This window comes from Marmota marmota, unplaced genomic scaffold (genome assembly GCF_001458135.2).
Source record: "Marmota marmota marmota unplaced genomic scaffold, marMar, whole genome shotgun sequence".
In the NCBI taxonomy this organism is placed as follows: Eukaryota; Metazoa; Chordata; class Mammalia; order Rodentia; family Sciuridae; genus Marmota; species Marmota marmota.
In genome coordinates, this window is record NW_026000242.1 from 16456120 (window position 1) to 16479299 (window position 23180).

Sequence of the window (23180 nt, forward strand, 5' to 3'; positions counted from 1 at the left end):
GGCCAAGAGGGCGCAGCGCCGAAGGCGGGTCAACCTGGACTCTCTGGGCGAGAGCATCAGCCGCCTGACGGCGCCCTCGGTGAGCGGGGGGCGCAAAGGGGGCCAGCGCTTCGGGAGAGGAGACTGGGATCGGGAAAGTTGGAGCCGGGCGACTAGGGTCTTGGGCGCAGTGCCCGACCGCTGGGGGGCGGCCCGGACTCACCCTGCGGGTCTTAGGGTTCCCCGCGGCCCCTGGAGGGATCCGAACCCCTTGGCTCAGGAAGAATAGGGGATTAGGACATGGGAAAGAAGTCAGACTCCACTCTTGGTAAATCTTTTGGTGTGAGGGAGTCTGACAACTTGTAGCCCTGGACCCTACTTCATCACTGTCTCCCCGGATGGCCCCTGTGCTTCTTCACACCCACCTGTTTTCTTTCCCCCAAACTTTCCCAGGTACTGGGCTGTTCAGTTCCATTTCCATGTCTTTGATTTCTGTTCTCAGCATCCCAAAGGAGCCCCAATCCATGCCGAGAACCTATTCCTCTCCTTATTTCCCACACTCTCTTGATCTTAGGGTGACCTTCTCTGACATCTTTGAATTCCACAGGCTATCTGCATTCTATGTTGCGTCCCTTTTCTCAAATCTTAAGAACTGTTTCATAGTTTTCTGAGCTGCCTTCTGACGAGAAACCTGCAGTCTCTCATCTGCACCCTTAGCTGTTTTTTTCTCTCTCATTCACTGAACATTTATTAACTTAATCTTCTTCTTTGGGTAAACTTAGTGTACAGTTTTCTAAACCTCTCTAGTAATTCTTGCACCCTCAACTTATCCTTCACTCTCTCTTTCCTGGATTCTTCCGTCTTTTTTCCTCATTTTTTCATGCCTTCTTTATGTTAGGCCCTTCATAAATATTTGTTCAATGAATAAATGCCTTCATAAACCTCTCCAAATTTGTACTAATCTTGGGATGTCTGTATCAGTAGTTCCAGGTGTACACCAGATTCCCCGTTTTAGGCATCCTTCCATAGTACTCCTGCCCAGGCATTTCAGCTACCCTTGACCTTTATTGTTTGTAGGAATAACAGACCTCTGATCCAGTCTGTCTGAGTGAACTCTCTTTTGAAGGAATCCACTCTATTGCAGACAGAATCTGAAGGAAATTCAGTGTGAAAACTCTCTCCACCATTAAGCCTCACCCAGACATTGGAAGCAAGGACTTTAACTCCTGACAGCACCCCCCACACACCCCCACCCCACCTCTAGGACTTTAACTTCTTCAAAGTTTCCACAATAAATCTGAACATTGATCTTATTTGCCATAAAGTTTCGCTTTTGAAAATACTCTTTCAAATGATGTTAGGAAGGACTTGAGAAATATTGGGATCCTTAGGAAAAGGGCACTGGTACAGGTAATCTTAGAAGTGTCCCCTTGGCACTTGCACTAATGGAGAGTGACTTTTTTTTTTTTTAACTACTCACAGTCATTTGCCTCTTCTTGTGTATTTTGCCCTTTAATATACCTTTCTGTCACCTTTTCCATTGATAACCTAGAAAGAAAGTTCAGAATGGGCTAGAGCAGTTTTCCCTACAAACATTTCTCAGGCAGTATAGGTTTAGGAACTATTTCATGTTGCAAACTGAACATAATCCTGTATAAGAGGAATTTAGTAAGGGTGTATCTGTAGGGTTGTGTCATACCTAAAGCAACATTTGTACAGTATAATAATTCTTCAATATAACAGATCCATATTTAATATAATAATCTTATTAAAGGTAATGATTAGTTTACAGGGCAGTGCCTTTAGAATCCTGGAGTTTTGTTTTTGTCTAAGAATTAGAATTTAAAAATTTCTAAAAAGTAGTGGCAGCAGTGTCTCTGGTAATGCCAATTTAACCTAAGACTATTTTCATCAACTTACATGAGGAGTAGATAAATTGTACTTACTGCTGTAAGTCAAATATGAATGATTTTGTTATGAAAAGTTGTATACTCAGATAATGATTTCCAGAGTAAGAAATTTAGAAATAATAATGTTGATCAAACAGTGCAGCAGCTCTATGTACTTTCCAAGCCGTGTGCAATTCTTTTCTATTTTGAAAAAAGTGTGTCAGGAGGATGATGAGAATATGCAGGTGAATAGTGCAAACATCTTCAACCCCACAAGGCAGGGGTAGAGAAATTCTTGTTGGCCAAGTACATCACCAGTACACTTTAGTGACACAAAGAAAACAGGTTATATTTCAAAGCAGTGACTTATTTCTGTGTGGTCTTACCCAGTTCTTTTATTTGGCAATCAGGATTTTGCCTCAAAAAGTTCTAGTAGATCCATTTTCTTACATTGTCAGGATTCAATACTTCTCTGAGAGCAAGCACTTGGAGTGATAAAATATGCCTTGTCTATTCTCTCTTATTAGGGGTGAACAACTTGTAAAACTCCTCTAGAATAGACAGGGCATGTATAGATAGGAATTTCTGGTTGTTTTTTTAATACTGTGGGCTTTCTTGCATTCTATCACAATATGCTTTAGGAGAAATTGTTGCTATCAGAGCTCCTGTTTACCAGTAGAACTATGGTGAAATTTATCAATCACTTGGAATTTGCTCTTTATTGGAAGTGGAAGAATGAAAATGAATTTAACAAGTAGTTGGACATTGCCAAGTAATTTCATCCATGGAATATTCCAACTTACAGTTCTTATATTTTAGTTGTCTTTGATGTTGGTTATAAAAATTAAAATACTTTATATTATTAAATAATTTAAGTAAGTTGAGTTGGTGAAATTGAAAAAAGTTCCAGAATTCAAGAGACCTGATTGTAATTTTACCTTGAGCAATGAAATATTTGTATATCTCTGAGCTCATTGCTTTAACTCTCTAGGGTCCTTTTCAACTCTACAGTGTTATACTAAGGTTTCCTCCCTAATATGAGGTTTTACAAACATATATATTGTATTATCAGCCCTTGGATAAACAGTGATAATGGCATATGAGAGAAAAATAGGGCATATATTGTGAATCTTAAAACTTTGGAAGGAAGCAGATTACTTTTTTTTAGCAGCATAATTCATCTAATTATTCAAAAATATTTGAAGATTTGCTCTGTGGTAAGTGTTGTGGAGAGCACTGGCAATACAAACACCAAACAGACATAACTGGTCTTTGACCTCATGGAACTTCTTTGACTTAGTCTTTCTTTTAAGGAATCTGTTGAAGGAAAACATAAGAATGCCATTGGTATTTCTGATGTCTAGGGAGTTTTCTTTATCATCCACTTTGGTGGTTTGGTTCACTGTAAATCTGTGGACTACAGATATAATAATAAAATAACTCTAATGACTGGATTTAAGACATAAAAATCATTAATTGCATTAATTATTTTAAAATAATTTAATACTTGGGAACACATGGAGAAACAGCTGGGAATTTTACATCAAGTGTGAATTTAATCATTCATTTATTTATATTTTATTTTTGTAAATGAGAGTTGCTTAGTTGCCTTATCACTTTGACATCAGTGCTGGGTTTTGCTAATGTCGGCCTGTCATCATCAGTGAAGGTATGCCAGTAGACAAACTCAAGGGCAAGACTTCCCCAGGTTTCTTGTCAGAGAACTGTTGGTTGTTTACAACGTTGCAGGTGGCTTTGAAAAATCTCAGAAGCTAAAGAGAGAGAATGGCAGGAAGAAAAGTAACAGAACTGGAAGGATGGAAAATAAGGGAGAAAAATCTACAGACCTAGGGAATTATCTAGAAAAGTGAGGAGGGAGAAATGAAAGGAAGCTGGGTTTAAAGGATGAAAAGGCCAAAATTGTTTTCATCATTTTGGGAAAGGAAATTATATTCACAAATGCTTAGGAAAAGGTGATAGGAAATAAAAAATACATATTTAACCTAATAAAGTTAGCTTTCTGACATGTGTAAATCCTTAAGAAAAATCCTTAGAAAGTATGAGTATACGTAGCATGTAGACAGTGGGAAATACAAATAATTATTTGTGAAGTAGGAGATTTAATAATTTATGTATTTTAATTAAGGCTCTTTAGATTTGGGACTCAGTTTGGCTAAGAAGTTCTGAGGGACAGATTTATTGCAATTGAAAAGTAGATAAAATATATTGCACTAGTTAAATGTTTTCACATTTGTGGAATTTAGATGGCATAATTTTGAAATCAATAGTTAATGGCTGTCTATTGTCTTTCTATACCTTATCTCTAATCCTGGAGAAATGGCATGGTAGATTTGAAAGAACAAAGATAATAATCCCCCACAGAGTTCCTTACTCAGTGTGAGACCCCAGAAAGCTGCCTCCTACCTTCTTTAGGCCTTGGTTTCCTCTTTTGTGAACTAGAAATAACAACTACCTTGTAGATTTGTTGAGAAAGAGGAGTAATAGTCTTTGAAAAACTCCATGAACCCAGTAAATAATAGTTTCAGGGTGAGATCCATGAATTTCAACCAAATTTGGATCCAAAAGATTTAAAATTTTTTTCCTTTTCCCCCAATAATTCACTTGCTTATAATTGTATTGGAAAAGTTTATAGAAGAGTTTAGCAGATGTTAAGTCCAACGGGAGGGCAGGCAGAGATGAGAAGCACTTTATTTTGTTGGCATAGTCAGCCAATCCATTAAAAAAAATTAAAACTGGAGACCTTTTTTTGGCTCCTTGGCTATGATACACACACATACACAGGCATATATAACGATTGCAGATTCAAACATTTCCACCAAACTACTGACCGTTGTGTGCAATATGAGAAACACTTTTATGACTTCTCTAATAATATGAGGGCAATTGTATTTGGTAGAATGTACGTATTTCACAGCAAATTAATTTTAAATTAGAAAAAAAAATTAGATGAGAGAGAAATGAGTCATTTCATTTGTCTGAGAATGTCAAGCATTCCCCATTTATTGTTTTCAAAATAATCTATGTATGTATATTTAAAGGGCTGAGCTGTGAGATGCAACAAATACCCAGCTAAAGACTCATGTGCTTGGTGTGTGTTCAGTGCTCTATTTGTTGGCTACCAGCTTAGTTGCAAGACCTTTGTTTTAAAAAGAAAATTTGACAAGAAGAAATGCTGTCGGTAATTATGAGTTTGTAGTAGAGGTGACGTGATTATACATTCCTCTTTAGTGTATATTTTGTCACCCTTGAAGGATTGCTAGATGCATGGAGTAGTGCTTGAATGTTATATATCTTTCCACTCTATATCCTCATTGCTCTTTTTGTTCACCTTTGCTTTTGTTTTGTTGCTTCTATCATACAAAGCTAAAAGTAAAATAAATACATATTTACTAAACATAATAGCAAAATTAATGTACCATCTCTAGACACAAATAATGTTTATCATGAATTATTAAGAAACTACAATTTTCCCTTTTGGGATTTTATACATCTTGGGAGCAATTTTTAATTTTTCTTTTTCTTTTTTTTTTTTTTTTGCTATGTTGAATATCGAACTCAGGGTCCTGTGCATGTGAGGCAAACACTTTACCACTGAGTTAAATCTGCAGCTCCTTCCTCCACAAAAAAAGAAAAAAGAAAAAAAAGAAAAAAGAAAAAAAAATCATGTGGCATAAGCAGTGAGAATGTTTGCCAGGGGCTATCAACTAACTGGGTTTTCTTAGCAGGACCTTGTTTGATGTATGAGCCAATAATTTAACTCAAAATTCAAAGCCTCTACTTAAATTCTCCCTCTTATCTTCAATACACATATTTATCTGGTGTTTAGTACAGAACCTGGAACTTAATGGGTATTCAATAAAGTACTCAGAATAAAGGAATGTATGTTTTTATTTGTCCAATTGTGTTTGTTTCTTTTGTGTCTGGTATTTTTGTGGTGTATTTTGTTCTATCAAACAAAATGTTTATATTTTGCATCCAGCCTCAGAGAGACATACTCAAGAGTGCAAACCTGTTTGAATTTTTTGCTTTTGCCTGTTGTTTAAAGCAAAACTTCATAATGAAGTTGTCTTAAAATGAACATATGGAACAGTATTTTCCTTCTAGGACCCTTGGTGGCCTATTTATATTTTAAGAAGTTAGGTAAATGTAATGACTCTCCTCCAGTCTGGATTGCTTACATTTTCTACACAATTCTCTGTCAAATGAGAGAGAAATGTTTGTCAGCAAGTGGGCTACTGTTGCCAAAAATGCACTGCAAGGGGATGGAAATGACATCATCTTGATCCTCAAATATCACCTCAGGACAGGATCTGAAGGTCTAGAATTAAGTGCCATAAACTCAGAGTACCTTATAATATTGAAGATTCCAGGCCTAGAGTGATTAAGGAAGTAGGGAGCTAGAAATATCTCTGAAGCTGGAGATTTGTTGGGACTGTTATGGGGAATTGAGAAAGAGTGAACATGTTTATAAATAGGATAGTGAGAAGTCACTTCTTGAATAGGCTTTAGTTGAGGCTTATTAGCAGTTCTTCATTTAAATTAGTGGTTATCAAACTTGTAAGATGTATCTGTAGAACGTTGTTAGAATGTAGATTCCTGGGCCCTACCTTCAAAGATTCTGGTCTGATAGTGCCAGAGAGGGGCCTAGACTGTACATTTTGAACAAAACAGTGAATTTCTGGACACTGTAAAGCTGTGTTGGAAGGTAACTGAATCCCATAACTTGGAGGCAGTCGATCTAAGCTCAGTGAGCTCTTTCTAGTGATTATTTTGAAACAGAGTCTTGTCAAGTACCCCGGCTAGCCTTGAACTTGCAATTCTCTGGCCTCAGCCTCCTGAGTGGCTGAGATTACAGGCATGTGTCACTAGGCCCGTGTCCTTTATTTTTTGATTGGTGCATTATAATGATACATAATAGTGGAATTTGTTGTTACATATTCATATGTAACATATATATATTCATTGCTACATATTCATATAATTTGTTATTCCCTAGTATTTTCTCTTTCCCTCACTCTTCCCTCATCATGGTCCCTTTCCTGTACTGGTATCCCTTCCATTTTCACGAGATTCTCCCAACCCCATTCTTTTTCTTTTTTCTCTCTAGCTTCCACATTTGAGAGAAAACATATAGTCCTCAGCATTCTGAGTTTGGCTTATTTTGCTTAACAGGTCAAGATAATCTCCTTGGTTGTGCAGTAGAAGTCATTTGAAGTTTCACCATTTGTAGCTTTATTTGTGGACTCTCCCGTTTTCCCCAAGGATGTTTATGTTTAGTAGATCACATATCATTACTATAAATATCTTGTGGATCCCTTCTTCAAAATAAAGGAATAGATACTCAAAAACATCGGGAATCTTAGAGGAAAGAGAAGAAGAAAGGTTGTTTTGAGTGTCAATTTGATGTCACCATTTGCTTTTCCACATATTGATGCAACACTTCTCAAACGCTCCATCTACTGGTTCATTTTTGAAGGAGCAATTTGTTCCCTGCCAGTGAAAAATTTAAAAAGGTGAAGGAAGAAATCATCAGATCTGAATGTCAGATTTTTTTTTTCTAGAAAGAAAACAATAGGAGGTTTACATATGAGATGTATAGGGCTACCCATCAAACACTACTTCACAAAAATAGTTGTGGTTGCTAACCTCTACAGCCTCAGCCAATTAATCTTTCTGTCATTTAGTGAACATGTCAGATAGGAGTCTAGTTGAACTCTCTAAATAAATGATGATTGATTATTGGGAGACTTGGCATTTGTAGACAACTTGGCATTTGTAGACAACCAGTCTATCATGAGAAGAAGCTATCTGCTGTTACTTTAGTTACAAGTCCTTAAAGTCCATTTTGACTTCTTTTCCATTCACTGCACTGTATGTATTATGTGTAAATGTACTGTGTCTCGTGACAAATCAATTTCTAAGATACATTGTTCCTTGTTGCTTTATGCCTGTGCTTCTTCATGCACGAACCCTCCAACTTAATGGAGAGGATTTTTTTTCTTTTTTATGCACATACACCCTGTTTTATATGACTGCATTTTTGCTTTGTGGAATACTAAGTTATGGCTCACATCTGTACTATAGGCCTTATTGCACTGAAGTGTGATTTCACTGTATTCTGGCTACTTAAGACAAGAGATCGTGTCTTATTTATTGGAGTATGCCTACGCCTAGCAGAGGGTCTGAGTTATAGAGGGACTCAATAAATGTGTGTCAGAACAATGAATAAATGATTGAATAAATCCTGGTGTAGTTTGTGTTATGTCTGGCATTGCTCTATAGGCAACAACATATTTTGTTTTATTTTAATAGTTCCATTTTTAGTTTTTTTCTCAGGCATAAATAAGAGAAATATAGTTATAATACTGTTTTCTAAAATGCTTCAAGCATTTCAGAAGAGCACCATACTTGGTGTTTTATTGAAACTTCACAATAATCTGTGGATTTTATGGTGATGATAGTAATAACACTAGTATTGATTTGTTGAGTCCTTACCATGTATCAGGCACTTTGCTAAGTGAGCTACATATTTCATTCTATTAATTATGGCAGTAATGCAGGGATAATGTGTTTCCATGGTCTATAAGATATCAAGAGCCTGTGTCTCTGATCTCATCTTGTGATATGCCAGTCCACACTCATGATTCTGTGATATGCTCTTTGAATATGTCCTGCAAGCATCATCTTGGCTCAGGACTTTTGTCTTCTTTCCCAGGTCAGAAATGCTCCTCACCTACACCCTCTCTCAGTTCTCCACATGACTTCAGCTCAGGTTACCTCATCAGAAGTGGCTTTCCCCACCAAACTATCTCTCTCTTATCATCATTTATTGGTTGTTTTTCATCATAACACCCATCACCAGAAATTATCTTTTAGTTTACTTGTTTACTAATATATTGTCATTCTTCCCTCACTCTAGCTTAAGTTCCACAGTGGCAGGAACCTTGTCTGTTGCTCACTGTGCTCTTTGCAGCCCCTTGAATAATCCTGGCTAGAGATCATTTCTCAGCACATCTCTATTAATATGCAATTTTGAGGGAATTCCTAGGACTTGGAAAAGAAAGAAACTAGTTTAAAAGTACCATATGCATGAGGAGGATTAGATTGCATTAGACAGCTATTATGGATCTAGCATTTATGAAGTATTTTTATAATATATATCATTGATTTCTCAAAATCATAAGAAAATTTAGATTCAGAGATGTTGAGAGACCTGCCTGTGATTACAGTTAATTATGGATGGAGATAAAGTTAGAATCTGGTCTAGCTCCAAATCACATCTTCCGTCTGCTGCCTAGGTGCCCCTTTAGAGATGGACTAACTCCCTAGATACCTAGAGTACAGCTGCAAGTGAAACCTCAACTGTCAGCCCTTATATATATGGCCTGGGTTGAAGAAGCTGCCTTGCTCAAGGTCATGCTTCGTTTCTGTGACTAATCAGTGTAGGGTAAAAAACCTTGGCTCCCTTGCCCTAATTCAGGCAGTTCTGATGTCAGAATTCCACATAGGGTCAATTGAGGCCTCCACTGAGACTACATTACAGTCCAACTTTCCCTCTGTCTAATCCTACTTCCTTCTTTGCTCTTTCATGGATGTTGATGCCAAGAGCATTCCCTCATAAATTCCCTGCATGCTGATCTCCTCAGAGTCTGCTTTCTGGGAAACCCAACCTATGATAGTGAGTTTGTGAATGGAGATGGCATTAACTAAAGTATAAAAGTGGGAAGGTGGGATGTGGAAGAAATATAACAATAACCTTAGATTTGGAGTTTTAATATTTACATGAAAATGGTTAGCTCTGGACTGTGAGCTCTTTAAGGGTTTGGTGTTACTGGATCACCAGCCTTAGTACACTGCCTGTCAGTCAGTTCAGTAAACATGGAATTGAAGATTTGGGATTGGAGCTTGGATTGGAGCACATGATTGAAGATAGCGACTTTGGAGGGAATAGTTAATATCTTGAAAATTGACAAGCTCTTTGAGTGAAAGAGAAAGAGAAAAATAGCAGCAGAGAATTGGGAAGCAATATACAAAAACAAAGCATAAAATAAAACCCAGCAGAATGTAGATGGCAGAATGCTTTTGTGTGTGTGTGTGTGTGTGTGTTAGAAGGGTGTGAAATGGCTGGGAGAACAGGTGGATGCAAGGGTGGTAGTGGTTGATGTTTGCAAAATAATGAAGAAAATTTAAGGATAGTACTTTCCATCCCACTGTGAATGAGTTTGCTAGTGGCTTTAGAAGAAAAAGTCAATCCTGCATTTGAGATAGAAAGCTATTAAAGGAGGTTTAAAGAGGGAGTGTATGATGAGCAAATAAAAGATATCAGGGCACACATCTCTAAGACATGTAGCAATAAAAAGGAGCAGGGGAGAGAAGGGTCTGTGAGGCAAAGTCAAAGTTTACTGAAGAGGTGAAGACTTATGTTTGAAGGTAAGAGAGAAAACTGGGGACAGATGAGATTGATGGGATTTGAGAAAGGATAGGGTTGCCCTAGAGGCATTCTCAAACTCCTTTCCCAAGGATGAGGACACTTTCTCTGTTCTCAAGGGGAATGCAATATGGCCAATTAGGAGTAGCAAATCCCAGTGCTAGATTTTGGTTTCATTTACACCTAATTTACCACAGTCTCATCTTTATTCTAGAATTCAGTGATTGGTCAGTAATTTTGTATATCTAGCAACTGTCAACTTTAAATTGCCATCCCATGTATAGTTCTCTATGTGTATTTTAATGGTTGGGGCTGTACTGACCATGGGATGTCAAATCAGGTCTGAAACGTCTTACTTCATTCTTCATTAATATTATATTCAAATAGCAAAGTGTACAGGTAAATAATAAAGCATATCGTGTTTTCTCTTAATCTGCTGAAGTTATAAGTTGTAAGTTGAACTCCAATGAAAGGAACTGTTTTTAAGTTTATATTCGTATTAGTTTGCTGCCTTTTAGTTTAAAAAGTTAAACACACACACACACACACACACTCACTCCCAGTACAACTTTATTCTCTGTTACAACTCTTTTTCATGCTTTTTTTTTTTTTTTGATACTGGTGGAAAAGTCGCTAGTGGCTTTAGAAGCAAAGTTTTATGTTACCCCAAGAGAAAACTTGGGTATCACCTGAGTTGTACCAGCAAGGAGCCTAAGTCTTTTTCGTTCAGTAGGCTTCCGTAGGTCTCAGAAAAAGAAAGAGGCATCTCATTTAAATGTCTGTTGACCAAATTCTCTCAGAGCTGTCTCACTGAGTCTGCCGGATTTCTTCAAATTTCACTTTTTCCTTTGTGATTGGTTTAAGTTCTGTATAAACAATGCCTTGATTTTTGAATGAATGATGTCTTAAAGAACATTTGTTTTTTAGCTTTAGAAGCTTGTTTACTTTTCAGAGAGGAAAGGATACAGAGATTCTTATAGATTGTTTGTCATAGTACTTATAAGAACCTCAGTTCATTTTAATAGCATATTTGAAATACTGATCTATGTATTTTTTTTACATCTAGGTACTTGGGAACTATCTGTCTAACCAGTATTGATTATATAGTGTTGAAGAGACTCTGCCTGATTGGACTTTGAATTTAAATAAATACCATTTAATAGAAATCTGGAAAAGCCGTAATTACTCTCATTGTGTCTTTTAAAAATTTGCCCAAAATAATAAAAATGGTTTTTACTTCCTTCACAAAAGAATCTGCCTCCAAAGGCATTTATTGTAGGGAGTGAGGATGATGAGATTGTGTGGGAATGGAACAGAGACTGTGAATAAGAGCAAATCTTCGCTACTGACTATCGTAATTCCATTTGAAGCTTCAGACAAATATGAGGGGGTTTCTACTGTAGATGCTGGAAAGAGAGATTTATTGTTTCCACCTGATGTAAAGATCAATAAACGCTTTGTGGACTTGACAGTGTTTGCAAGCTATAAAGTCTTTCTTTTTTTCTCTTGTGTTAACTTATTGCCATTATAAACACATTTCAAAGAAAACTAATCTATCCATTTATTCTGAATTAAGTTCTTTCTCTAAAAGTGTGTTTGCAAAGTACCGACCCAACTTGGTGGCTGAAAGAGAATGGATGAGATTCATCTGTAGCTTGTTACAAATGGCTGTGTGAATTGTGGTCTAAGCAACTGCTGCCTGCTAATTTTCCAAGCATTTAGAGGTTTTCATTGTTTAGCTGCATTCTTGGGATGGGCGTTGGGGAAGATGGAGGAAATAAAACATTAAATTAAGTTGTAAAAGCAATTCTCTACCATCTTTCTTTCTTTCTTTATTTCTTTCTTTCTTTCCTTTTCTTTTCTTTTTAGGTACTGGGGATTAAATACAAGACTTTGTACATGTTAAGCAAGTGCTCTTCCACTGAACTGTATCTCCAGCCCCATGTGTACACACACAAACACACACACACACACTTATTGATTGCAGTGCAGGGTTTGATTCCAGGGATTTGTGCATGGTAGGCCAGCACACTGAACTATATACCAGAACTATCTTTCTTGACCATTTAGAAAAATCCAGATAATTTAGATCTCAAACACTAAGTTGACAGAGATTCCCAGTTATTTTGATTATAGACAGGGAATGTATCACTTTAATCCATGGCATTAATGATGACTCTAATGATAGAAATCAACAAATTCCATTAGACAGCATGCAGTTAGAAAAAGCATTTCACCACAAGTTGCCACAACATAAAATTTTTTTTCAAAGAATACATACTATCAAGTCACTTTCAAATATGAGTCAATAGAAAATATCACCATTGTATGACTATAAAATGTGAATCTACAAACATGGATCTAAAAATAAGATCACCAATAATTTTTACCATTAGATAAGGTATTCAATTACTTTATGAGTTATAAATCAAATCAATATATGTTTGCCTGAAAACATAACCTAAAATACAAACTTTATTATTTTGCTCTTGCAGAGTGACTAATAGAAATGAAAAAAAGGCGTATCAAAGTAAAGTCTATCCAAATTTAATTCTTGGTATTTTACGCCAGTATAACCTGATATATTATGGATTAAGGGTGAGGAAAAAAACCCAAAGAGATGTTTATTTTTGGTAGTCTCTATTCTCAGTCTTTCTCTTTTCACCCTCTCTCTCTCTCTCTCTCTCTCTCTCTCCCCCCCCCTTCCTCCCTCATGCCACAAAAATCTGCTATGATTATCTCCCAACTGACAAATTTTGACTGTCCACATTTTAAGTACCTTTTCATGTTAAAGTAATTGAAAATCTCCTCCCTTAATTTTAAGCATCTATTTTAAGTAGGAGTGGAAAACAAAATTTTTTTTGGGGGGGGAAGTTTGGGGATGAGTGGAATGGAGATAGCTCTCCAGACATCTAATATCTCGTCTCAGAAGGTTCTGCCACATAACAGTGACTACATGGTTGTGGTGCTTCTGAGAGCTTCTTAGCCAGTAATCTAGATATCTCTGTAGCTGCAGTAAATTATTTAATGTTATTAGTCTGTGGGAATAGTACAGATATCTTGGTTGGTAAAAAGAATAATGATAAATTTATAGTACTTTTGATGATGTGGCAATACACTTTAAATTTTGGATCAAAAACTATTTTCTGTTGCCTTAAAGAATTACTGCTACTTTAGGTTGCTTTTAAATAAGACTCATGGGCCCAAGTGTGACTCATGTTGTCCTTATGTTTTATAATACTTAGAGATTCCAGAGATTTTGCTACTTATATGGCTAATGTATGGATTAATATATGTTATGGCTAATGTATGGATTAATGTATGTTGTGCCAGTTATAGATGCTTCTGCACTGGGTTGCTTTGGAAATTCCAGTTAGAAGCCATAGGCTAGGCATGCAGAGGGATTCCAATGTTTTTAGAAACTGGTGATTGGTATAGTAACCCGTTCCTAAGCATCATATCATTAAATTCCCTGTTGTTAGGCGTCAATGTGTATACGTGTTTATTTATATAACTTTTACGGGTCAACTTTTGGTATTTGTGAAGCAGAATGTCAGGGTAAGATATTTAAAACTGATGTAGTATTGTAGAAAGAATTTGAAAAAAAGTCATAGTGTGCCAAAAACATTTCTCCTCATCTGTTCCCAATATCCCTTTCTTACTCACATCCTTTCATCATCTCCTTTTCCTTATTACTAATTTCTCATTAGCTAATGAGACAAACAAATGACTAGTAATACTACACTGTTAAAAATCTGGTTCTAATGTGAGCTGGTTTTGATGTCTCTTGCTGGTCTTCTAAACAGTCTATATTAGGTTGGTCATTTTTTAGTAAACAGCTTATTTTGATTAGTATTTAGTGTAAGCAGATTTTGGAGAGAATTTTGAAAATCCAGGGCTTTCACTTTCTTTTTTTAACACCTAGAAACACAAAGCATTCGTGATGTCACTTTTATCTTTTTGATTTTTCCCACTTAGGTCTGTGAGAGCATAAATGATATGTTGACCTACAATTTCCATACAGAAAGGTCACTCCCATAAGTAACATCTGTTTGGAATTTATCAAATATGCTTTAAAACATACATTATCTCAGGAAATGTATAAAGAAGGCAGGACAAGGATTAATAGGACCAATTTAAGGATGGCAAACTGAGGCTCAGAAAGGAATAGCAACTTGCCCAAACTTAAGGATCTAGTAACCACTTACATTTTAATACCCCATTTTCCTATTTAGATACAAAACTCTTTCTGTCATGCCATTTCTCTCAACATGGCCATGAATTGTTCTACCTTCCATATGTGATACACGATATTGTTCCATGTCACCTCCTGTTGCCTCCTAATTTGTGACTTGGTAAGAAGGGGCTGGGCACAATTTCTTCAGGTTTTTCTTGACCCTTACAACTCTTACCAATTGTTTAGTTCTGACTGTGTGACAGTCCTGTGTTAGAAATGCCAAAGGACTCCTTTTTTTTTTTTGTCTTCATACATGTACTTAGGGTAATGATGTCCATCTCATTCCACCATCTTTCCTTCCTCCATGCCTCCTCCCTTCCTCTCCCTCCCCTTTGCTCTCTTTCTTCATTGGGGCTGTGCCTCTAGGCTGACCTAGTTTGCCTGTCCACTGTCATTTTTGTATGCTTCAGGCTCCCATGGGTGAAGCAGCTATGAGCAGACTGACAAAAGCCATCATCATTGCCAACAGCTTAGCTTATGCCATCTCTTGAAGTTTGACTTATAAATATGAAGAAAGTGTTGATTACCATAGAAATAAGAGTATATATTTTCACTATGTTCATTGTATATAGTTGTGCATGACTGTAATTTACATGCCTTGGCATAATTAAATAATTTACTAGATGGAAGGAAGAAGGAATATAATAGTTACATAATAGAATGACAGGTAGATTAAAAAATGTGCTTAGATAGTTTAGATGAAATTTTAAAAATATAAGACTTTGCATGTCATGCAGTATTAGTGTTCTGACTGTATGTGTTCCCCTCACCCCCCAAAAAAGTGTGATTACTCTGTACCTCTAACTCAGGAATCTAGAGACTAATGATACACAGTCATTACCTGTCAAACGTCTGCCTAGTAAGCAGGTTTCATATCCATTTGGATAGTCATTTTACAGTCGACATTAGTTCTGATTATATTCAGACCCTCCTTGAGTTTTTCTTTCAAGAAAGATTGAGGCAGTGGAGGTGGGCGGGGATGTGGGGACCCATTCTGCATAGTGTTCGGATGTTTCTGCATCTGAGACTTCTAAGCTCCAAGGATGTGTTGCTGTTAGTGTCCTAAAGCAATCAGATGCTCAGCCACTGACTGGCTAAACAAAATGCCCATGGCACTTTGGTTGGCATCTGAATGACAATTCACTTATTTACACTGAGCAATAACTGTGAAATGAATCTCATTATTCAAAGTCTTCATGGTCAGCACATTTCTTACTGTTCAGTCTACAGAAAGAGCCAAGTCATAATCAGAAATTTGCTTTAATCCATTTAGAATCAAAGCAAAATGAATTTTATGCCAAATTCTTTAATCCAGTTTAAGGAAGTTTCTGGTTGAAGGTGAGACCTTGTCAGTGAGACCTGATGCTTTAAGTCTGTTCACCAGCCTCCCCTGTTAGTTATGGTGGTTGAAGAATTTTTCTTAATTTAGGAATAATTTCACTTAGTATGACAGAGGACCAAAAGCCTTAGATATAATGTTTCATAAACAATTCCCCTTCACTTCTTTTCCCTGTGGGTTGCCTTCTGTAAGTTCACCTGTTGCTCCAGGTCTTCTCTGTATTGTTTGCCTTTAGAAATGTTATATCTTTTGCGCACTGTCCTATTTTCGTGGAGTTATATCCCGGCAAGTGATTGGAGGTAATTCTCTGTCATCCATTTACAAATTATCATTTAAGTTAGTGCATTCAGGGTTGACAATGCATCTCCTCATTTTATGTGTTAATTTTATAATATAATAGTCACTTAGAAGTTTTACCTACCCTATGCCCAGAATCAGAATCTTGTTGGAAAACGTTTCACTGCAGCTTCCAAATACTGGAAGTATTATAGAGAATTCTTTGGAAATATGCAAATGGAAGCTGCAAAGATGTTTTAGGAGGTACAAGTTATTTCCTTGTATGAGGTCCATTGCTATCTAGTAGGATACCCATGAGTTGAAAGGCACTAATTAGCTTTGCAGCATTTACTAATTGGCATCTTTAGACTGAGAGGCATGCCTGGCAACAGTCCTAGATGTTAGACATGGTCAGTTTCATTCCATTTAACAATTTTTTTTTGGCTGTCTCATCATTAAGAGATTTATGCATAGAACCATCATAGAATGTATATTTGTATAATAAAGTTTTATTATATTTTGACCTTACAACAACTCTAAGAAGTAGTCATCCCAGAATTCCCTATTTGATTAAAAAAAATAAATTGAGGTTTAGAAAAATAAATTCTGTATCCAAAAATCACACAGTGTAGCCTGGAATTAATTCCTTTCAGCTATAATTTTCTCTGCGTTGGTGAAGATAGAACAATGTATTTCAATTTAGAGATGGTTAGAGGCTTGGTTTTTGGAGGCAGTCAGATTACATTCTGACTCAGACACTTATTACCTAAGTGACTTTGGGCAAGTTTTAATTTTTTTTAGCCTCTCTGGATTTCAGTATTTTACATTTACAAAATTGGGGTAATGCTTCTTCCTCCCTTACAGGATTGCTATTAGGATCAAATGACTTGATGCATGTAACATGTTGGACATGCCTGACACTCAGCACTCTGCACATTGTTGGCTGCTGTTACATTGTTTAGACCGGAAAGCCATCAGCCCTGTGCCATTTATGTGGTTCTTTTTGGCTTAAGGGTTCAAGTGTGGAGCCATATGCCCTTGGAAGCTTTAGATATGGCATGATCCGTTTTCCTGAGACAGTGTGTGGAAACAATGCTATCTTGTTTTGGTTGGTATTTTCATTCAGACTGAACCAAAAGGACCAAGAGGGTGACCAGTAAAGCATGTATCGCCTAAAATTTCCCTATTAAGAAAGTAGTGATCATAAGAGTTATTCAAATAACTATGAAACATCAAAACTTTGGGAAAGTGAGTTGATAACATCATTTTTTTTGTAACCGTTAAAGACAAACAATAAATGGAAATAAGGAATTTCACTTGACCCATGGAAGAATTTCCTAATGATCACCCATATGAAATGAGTTACTGATGGAGGCAGCAGTTTTTGAGAGAGAGTGCACAGGAGACCCACGTCTTTGCTTCTTTCCAGCTTTGTAGCTGAGGCAATTACTTTCACCTCTGATTTTCGGTTTTCATCTGTCAAATGTGAATAATTAAATCTGAGGCTTAGAGGATTGTTGTGAATATCTACTGTGATGAGAGGAAAAATAAGTGATCCATAGACTGAGGTGTTATGCAAAACCATGGTGGTGGTATGATTCTCTGGAATTCTTTGAAGACATCAGACATTCTTGGATGTGATCCTTTATGAAGGTAGGAAAAGAGCTAAATAAATGACTACTCTCATTTCATTTCAAGGGGATGTCTTCAGTTAAAATTAGTATTGATAGCATTAGGTCTTATATCAAATTGAAATTCAATGTCTACTTTTTGGAAAAGCATTAACTGAAATAACAAAGGGGAAAATACTTAGAAAGCAAACATACTTTGTAATAGGAAGATTTAATTATCATATTGATTATATGTTAAGTATATTCAGTTCTAATCAATAATTACAACAATAATGGCCACTGTGCATTGCTAATTAGAACATACTTCTAATAAGACAAAGGATATGAGTTTGAATGTTCTTTTAAGTCAATTAGCATAATGTTAGTCCTTATTCTCCTCTCTGATAAGATCACTCAACTGTATATTCATATTCACCAGGAGAATCAAGTAGAGATTGGTGAAATTTTGCAGATGTTCAATTAGTATGGATGGAAGAATGCCAATTATATTATAGTGCACCTCTAACTTTTATGTTTATCTTTTAGCACATGTATCATTTTTGCCTTTTGCAAAAAATCATTTGTACTACTAGTTTGGTTCATTAAATTACTGGTGTTGATCACTTAAAATGGTATTCTAGCTTTTTTGAAAGGTTATCATACTTCTAAATTGTGAGATCAGAGAAGGTAGTCTAATCACCAGTGTTTTCTGACACAGCTTACATGGGTTTCATGTGGCAATGTTGTACTTGAAAATGACTCTGAGAACTATGCACTTCTTATAAGTATTTTTCAGATGGGAAAATGGAGGAATTTTTTTTCCCAAGATTTCTTACTCCCAGGTGAAGAGATTTTGGCTAATTTTATAAAAAGGTCAGTAGCACAGCTGGTCTTGAAATACAAGGTCCTGACTCAAAGTTCTATATTTAATTTGCAGTCTATTTTTTTTTGTTTATATGTAGTGAGTTCAGTCACAGGGTGGGAAAAGAATATCATGTCTGGATATTTAGTAAGATTAATGATTACTATAATATGTCTCTTTCAGAAGTGAATGGGTTGTTTGAAGTGTCTTATTACTTTGATTAATTTTATTAACAATGGCAGTTATATAATTTAATCCATCGATGTCTATAGGCATAGTTATAAGATATTTTGATTTCTTGATATGATGGAATTTGGCATAGGGGGTCCTAATAAGCAAAATGCCCTTATGTTGTGGAGAAGGTGGTGATCTCTAGATTGAGATTTGGAGGATAAGATGGGTGGGTTCTTTCCCCTCTCTCTAGCTTATCTTTCGAGAGCAAGTCTGTTTCACCACTGGAGGTTCAGACTGTGTTATGATTTGGAGAGAAGCACATTTATACCACCATTTACCTTAGGACTGAGGGTTGAGTTTTTGAGGGAATGAGACGGGATTCTTCCTGAACACTCTATGAGATCAGGGCACTAAGAAGATTTGACATTTTGTGGAGGGACAGAGGACAATATGCAATAAGAGTTTTTGGGGTACCTGTTTGGGGAATTTAGATTGTGGTAGTGGAGACTGGGGTCTATCAGAAGGCAGCATGGAGACTCTGGGAGCCCAAAGGCTGGGAAAGAGTTGAGCCAAAGGGTGAGAGATAGCTAAGGAAGGGAGTGTGGAAGTGCATTTAATATAAGATCTACTTCATAATTTTGCCCATTAGCCTTCCTGTTAGTACAGGTTTGATTTAAAGAATGTTACATGTTCTCAAGAAAAAATCAATTGGTTTGAATACATGTGATTCTTTAATTTTGTGTTAACATTAAACAATGCTTTGGTATTGAAAATAGTTTGCTCAGGGAGGAACTGATCTCTCTCTGAAAGAGGGTTTCTTTGATTATTAGCCATGTTATGTTGAGCAGGTCACTTTCTCTTATTTTGGTTATTTTTTTCATTCAAATAGTGATAACATTAGTGTGATTATTTCACTGAATAGGTGCAAGAATCAATAAGGACACATATATGAAAAACATGCACGGTAAAGTGCTCTACCAAATGCAAAACATTCAGCATTATGTACAGTATAGGTTTAAGTTTTTGTTATTGGATTGTGGAGCCAGATTACCTGGGTTTTAATCCTGGCTTTGTTCCTTTTTACCTGTGTGACCAAGGGCAAATTAAAATTTCTTTGTCTCAGTTTTCTCATCCATAAGAAAAAATAACAATACTTACCTCATAATGTTGATGTGAAGATCAAGGGAGTTAATATACAGAAGGGGCTTAAAGTGGTGGCAGGCATGAAGTACGGTAATCGTAATAGCTGTCATGTTTTTATATGCACGTCAGCACAGAACTGAATGCTGACTTATGTGCATGAGGGTGAATTACTCAGACATGAAAAAAATCATATATTTATGCTTCAAGCAATATAATTCTTTGTTTGTCTAACAAATTCATATTTGATTATGAGCCATTAGTGACAGCTAACTGGGACTATGTTTGAATTTAGCAATTATGAGTGAGCATCTCTCAGAAGCTTACTTGTCTTGATATTTGAACAAAGAAACCACTCTTATTCCGCTGACTTATTCAGATAAGGTTTATGGAGTATTGGTCTAGTTCATCACGTTTATGCCTTTAATGAAACATCTTATTCCTAACCACACACATTAGAGGCAACGGGGTCCCCCCATACAAGTTGAATTGAAAAGTCTGTGGGGGACACTCAGACACTGAAAAATTTTAAAAGCTTCCTTGGTAATAGTAATGTGGGGTTGAAAACTACTCGCTTAGAGTGATAGTAGTTCAGAATATACCCATATCATTTAGTTTCATTGACAGAGGATACCCAGAAGCATTGACAGATGCTTTTTAAACATTTTTAATTGTAGATGGACACAATATTTCATTTACTTATTTGTTTATTTTTATGTGGTGCTGAGGATTGAACCCAGTGCTTCACATGTGCTAGGCAAGCGCTCTACCACTGAACCACAACCCCAGCCCTAGTTTCATCATAGATCATTTTATCATATTTAAATAAATATAATGATAACAGATATTGATGGGTGTTTCTTTTATGCAAGGAAACATCTTTATAGTTTTCATTAAATCTAATCTTGTGTGTGCTTCTAAACAGAAATGAAGAAGTTTATTTTCCAGTTGTCTGTTTTTTCTTCCTTGGCATGATGAAAGGCTGTGTAAATCAAATAAGAATGTCAAATCACAGTATGGGAGAGATGAGAAGGATTCTCAAGGGAATCTAGTGAAAAGAAGACATGCTATGTAGCTCTTCCTGGCTTGCAGGGATTTATTCACTTAGAGCTGTGTGATTTTGTAGCACTTGCTTAACTTCCCTGAGCCTCTACTTCATCTCTGATGAGATGAACATGCACTTTGTACATACAACTGTGTTTAATGCTGTGTATGTGTGTGTGTGTGCGCGTGTGCACGCGCGCAGACACACACACACACACACACACACACATCTTGATTCTGCTTTCTGCCTGATCCCCGCACCATCTGGCTCGGATATCCAGAGCAGGGACTGTGTGGGAGCCTCAGCAGGACTGTCTGAGCTTGCAGGGCCAGCTGCTGGGAACTGCTCCCTCCCACTCTTCAGGGATCATATCTCTGGCTCTGTTGGGATTGTTTCATGACTGCCTGTTTGGATCCCATGACCTTTCATGAATGGAACATTAAGTCTGTAGGGTCAGTCACTGCTAACCAAGTACAGTGATGCTGGCCATGAGGCTAGTGACAAAGATCATTTTTTGTCATGTGATGGAAGCTTCTGGGTATCCTCTGTTTGAGCCCCAGAAAAATATTTGTGCAGGACACAGGTGGCTGCTTTCTTTTTTTCAGCTGTTTTCTACCCATGCTTCTTTGTGTTGAGTTAGAACAATAGGGAAGCCTATTGGAGGAAACAGAGAACCATCGCAGCCCTCTTTGATTTTTTTTAATGAAAATAAAAGTAGTTCTGTCTCTTCACTCTGTTTTTTGGATCCTCTTGCATAGGGCTTTAAAATTATTAGGACTTGCAGCTCTCCCAAGTTACATACTTTGTGTCTAAGGAAGTCTCATAATTCATGGGCTGTTTCTTGTTAGTTGTAAAGTATGATGCCTGGGGTCCTCTCCTTAGCTGTGGTGTTTCAGTGCTCCTCCCTCTTGTAGGCATGACTTCCGAGTTATCTTCAATCTTAATTTTGAGAATTCTGTTTGTGTTGTCATCTCTTTGGACTGATCTTATTGCTTCATTAGAAATATTGATAAATTAGCCTGCTATTTTTCTATTTTTTTTTTTTTCATTTTTGTTATGTGTACTGGACCGGGAGCCAACTTTTCATGATTAGAAATGGAGGTGGCTCTGTTCTTTTTTTTTTTTTTTTTTTTTTGATAATGAAGATTCCCACATACTACACTTGTTGGTTGGATTTTTCTGACCTACCCCTTGTGTTTCTCCACTAGATAGTGACAGTTTTGAGGTTTCCTGCTTGGCATAGCCATAACTATCATTTATTATGCACATACTATATGCCAAGGACTGCTTATTTCAATTAATTCCCTTAAAAATAATATGTACATAAAGAATCTGTTTCATGGAGCTTAAACTGTCTGAAGTCATCTGATAGTAAGTCACAGAGCTTGATTTTTAAACTTAGTTTGACCTTACAGCTGCTTTTCTAAATCATCTTTCTAATTCCTTCTCAAAGGAAACAGTAGATACATATAAGGGACATGAAATATTGGCTGGAAAAGGATTGGATAATACTTCATAGTAGAAAACAGCTAAAGAGCTGCATTTCTTGAAGGAGAGAATAGAAGGACTGTGTGAGTGCAAAGCCCTTGCTTTTCCCACTCTATACCTTGACCTGCATCATTGGCAAGCTTGAGCACTTTGTAAAAGTTTGATGAATAAATGGCCTCTACCAGCCTCAAGGCAGAAGTCATCACTGTGGGAGGCTTTGTCCCATTGTGGTCTTCATTCCATGCTCTTTATTCAGGTCAGAGAGACCCTGAGATTTTGCGAAGATGTCTCTCACCAATCAGGCCATAGTTTGAGGTGATCAGTCAGAATCTAAAGACTAAAGTGTGGAGACATTCTGAGGAGTTGGAACTGTGTTGAGGTCAGTACTGGCTTGCAGGAGATGCTGGGCAGTCAGCCTTTGTGCTGTGGTGTAGGCCATTAGCTTGTTCCCACTGGCTTCTGCAAGAACAAGGATATATGTATGTATATATATGCTTTACTAACTTGAAGCTTTGCAGGTTGTGCCCAAAGAGCATTTCCTTTTAACATATTTGTAAACTATAAATTTAACTCCTACCAAGTGAGGAAGTAATTGCTTCACACAAGAAAGAAGTCAGCTCTTTAAAGAGCTTAAGTCCTTTAACAAATGTCTTTTTTTAATGACTGGGAAATTCCTAGTATAGGAAAAAAAT

At 36.8% G+C, this 23180-nt stretch overlaps 1 protein-coding gene across 1 annotated transcript in view; it reads left to right on the plus strand.

The window, feature by feature from the left end:
- Position 1: 1 nt before the first annotated feature.
- Positions 2–23180, plus strand: part of Gucy1a2 (guanylate cyclase 1 soluble subunit alpha 2) — a gene marked incomplete at its 5' end in the record, with an annotated part of 260928 nt that continues 237749 nt past the window's right edge. Inside the window, one exon of the mRNA XM_015489685.2 lies at positions 2–79. Within this exon, the coding sequence (XP_015345171.2) occupies positions 2–79 (78 nt within the window). The remainder of the gene's footprint in view (positions 80–23180) is intronic.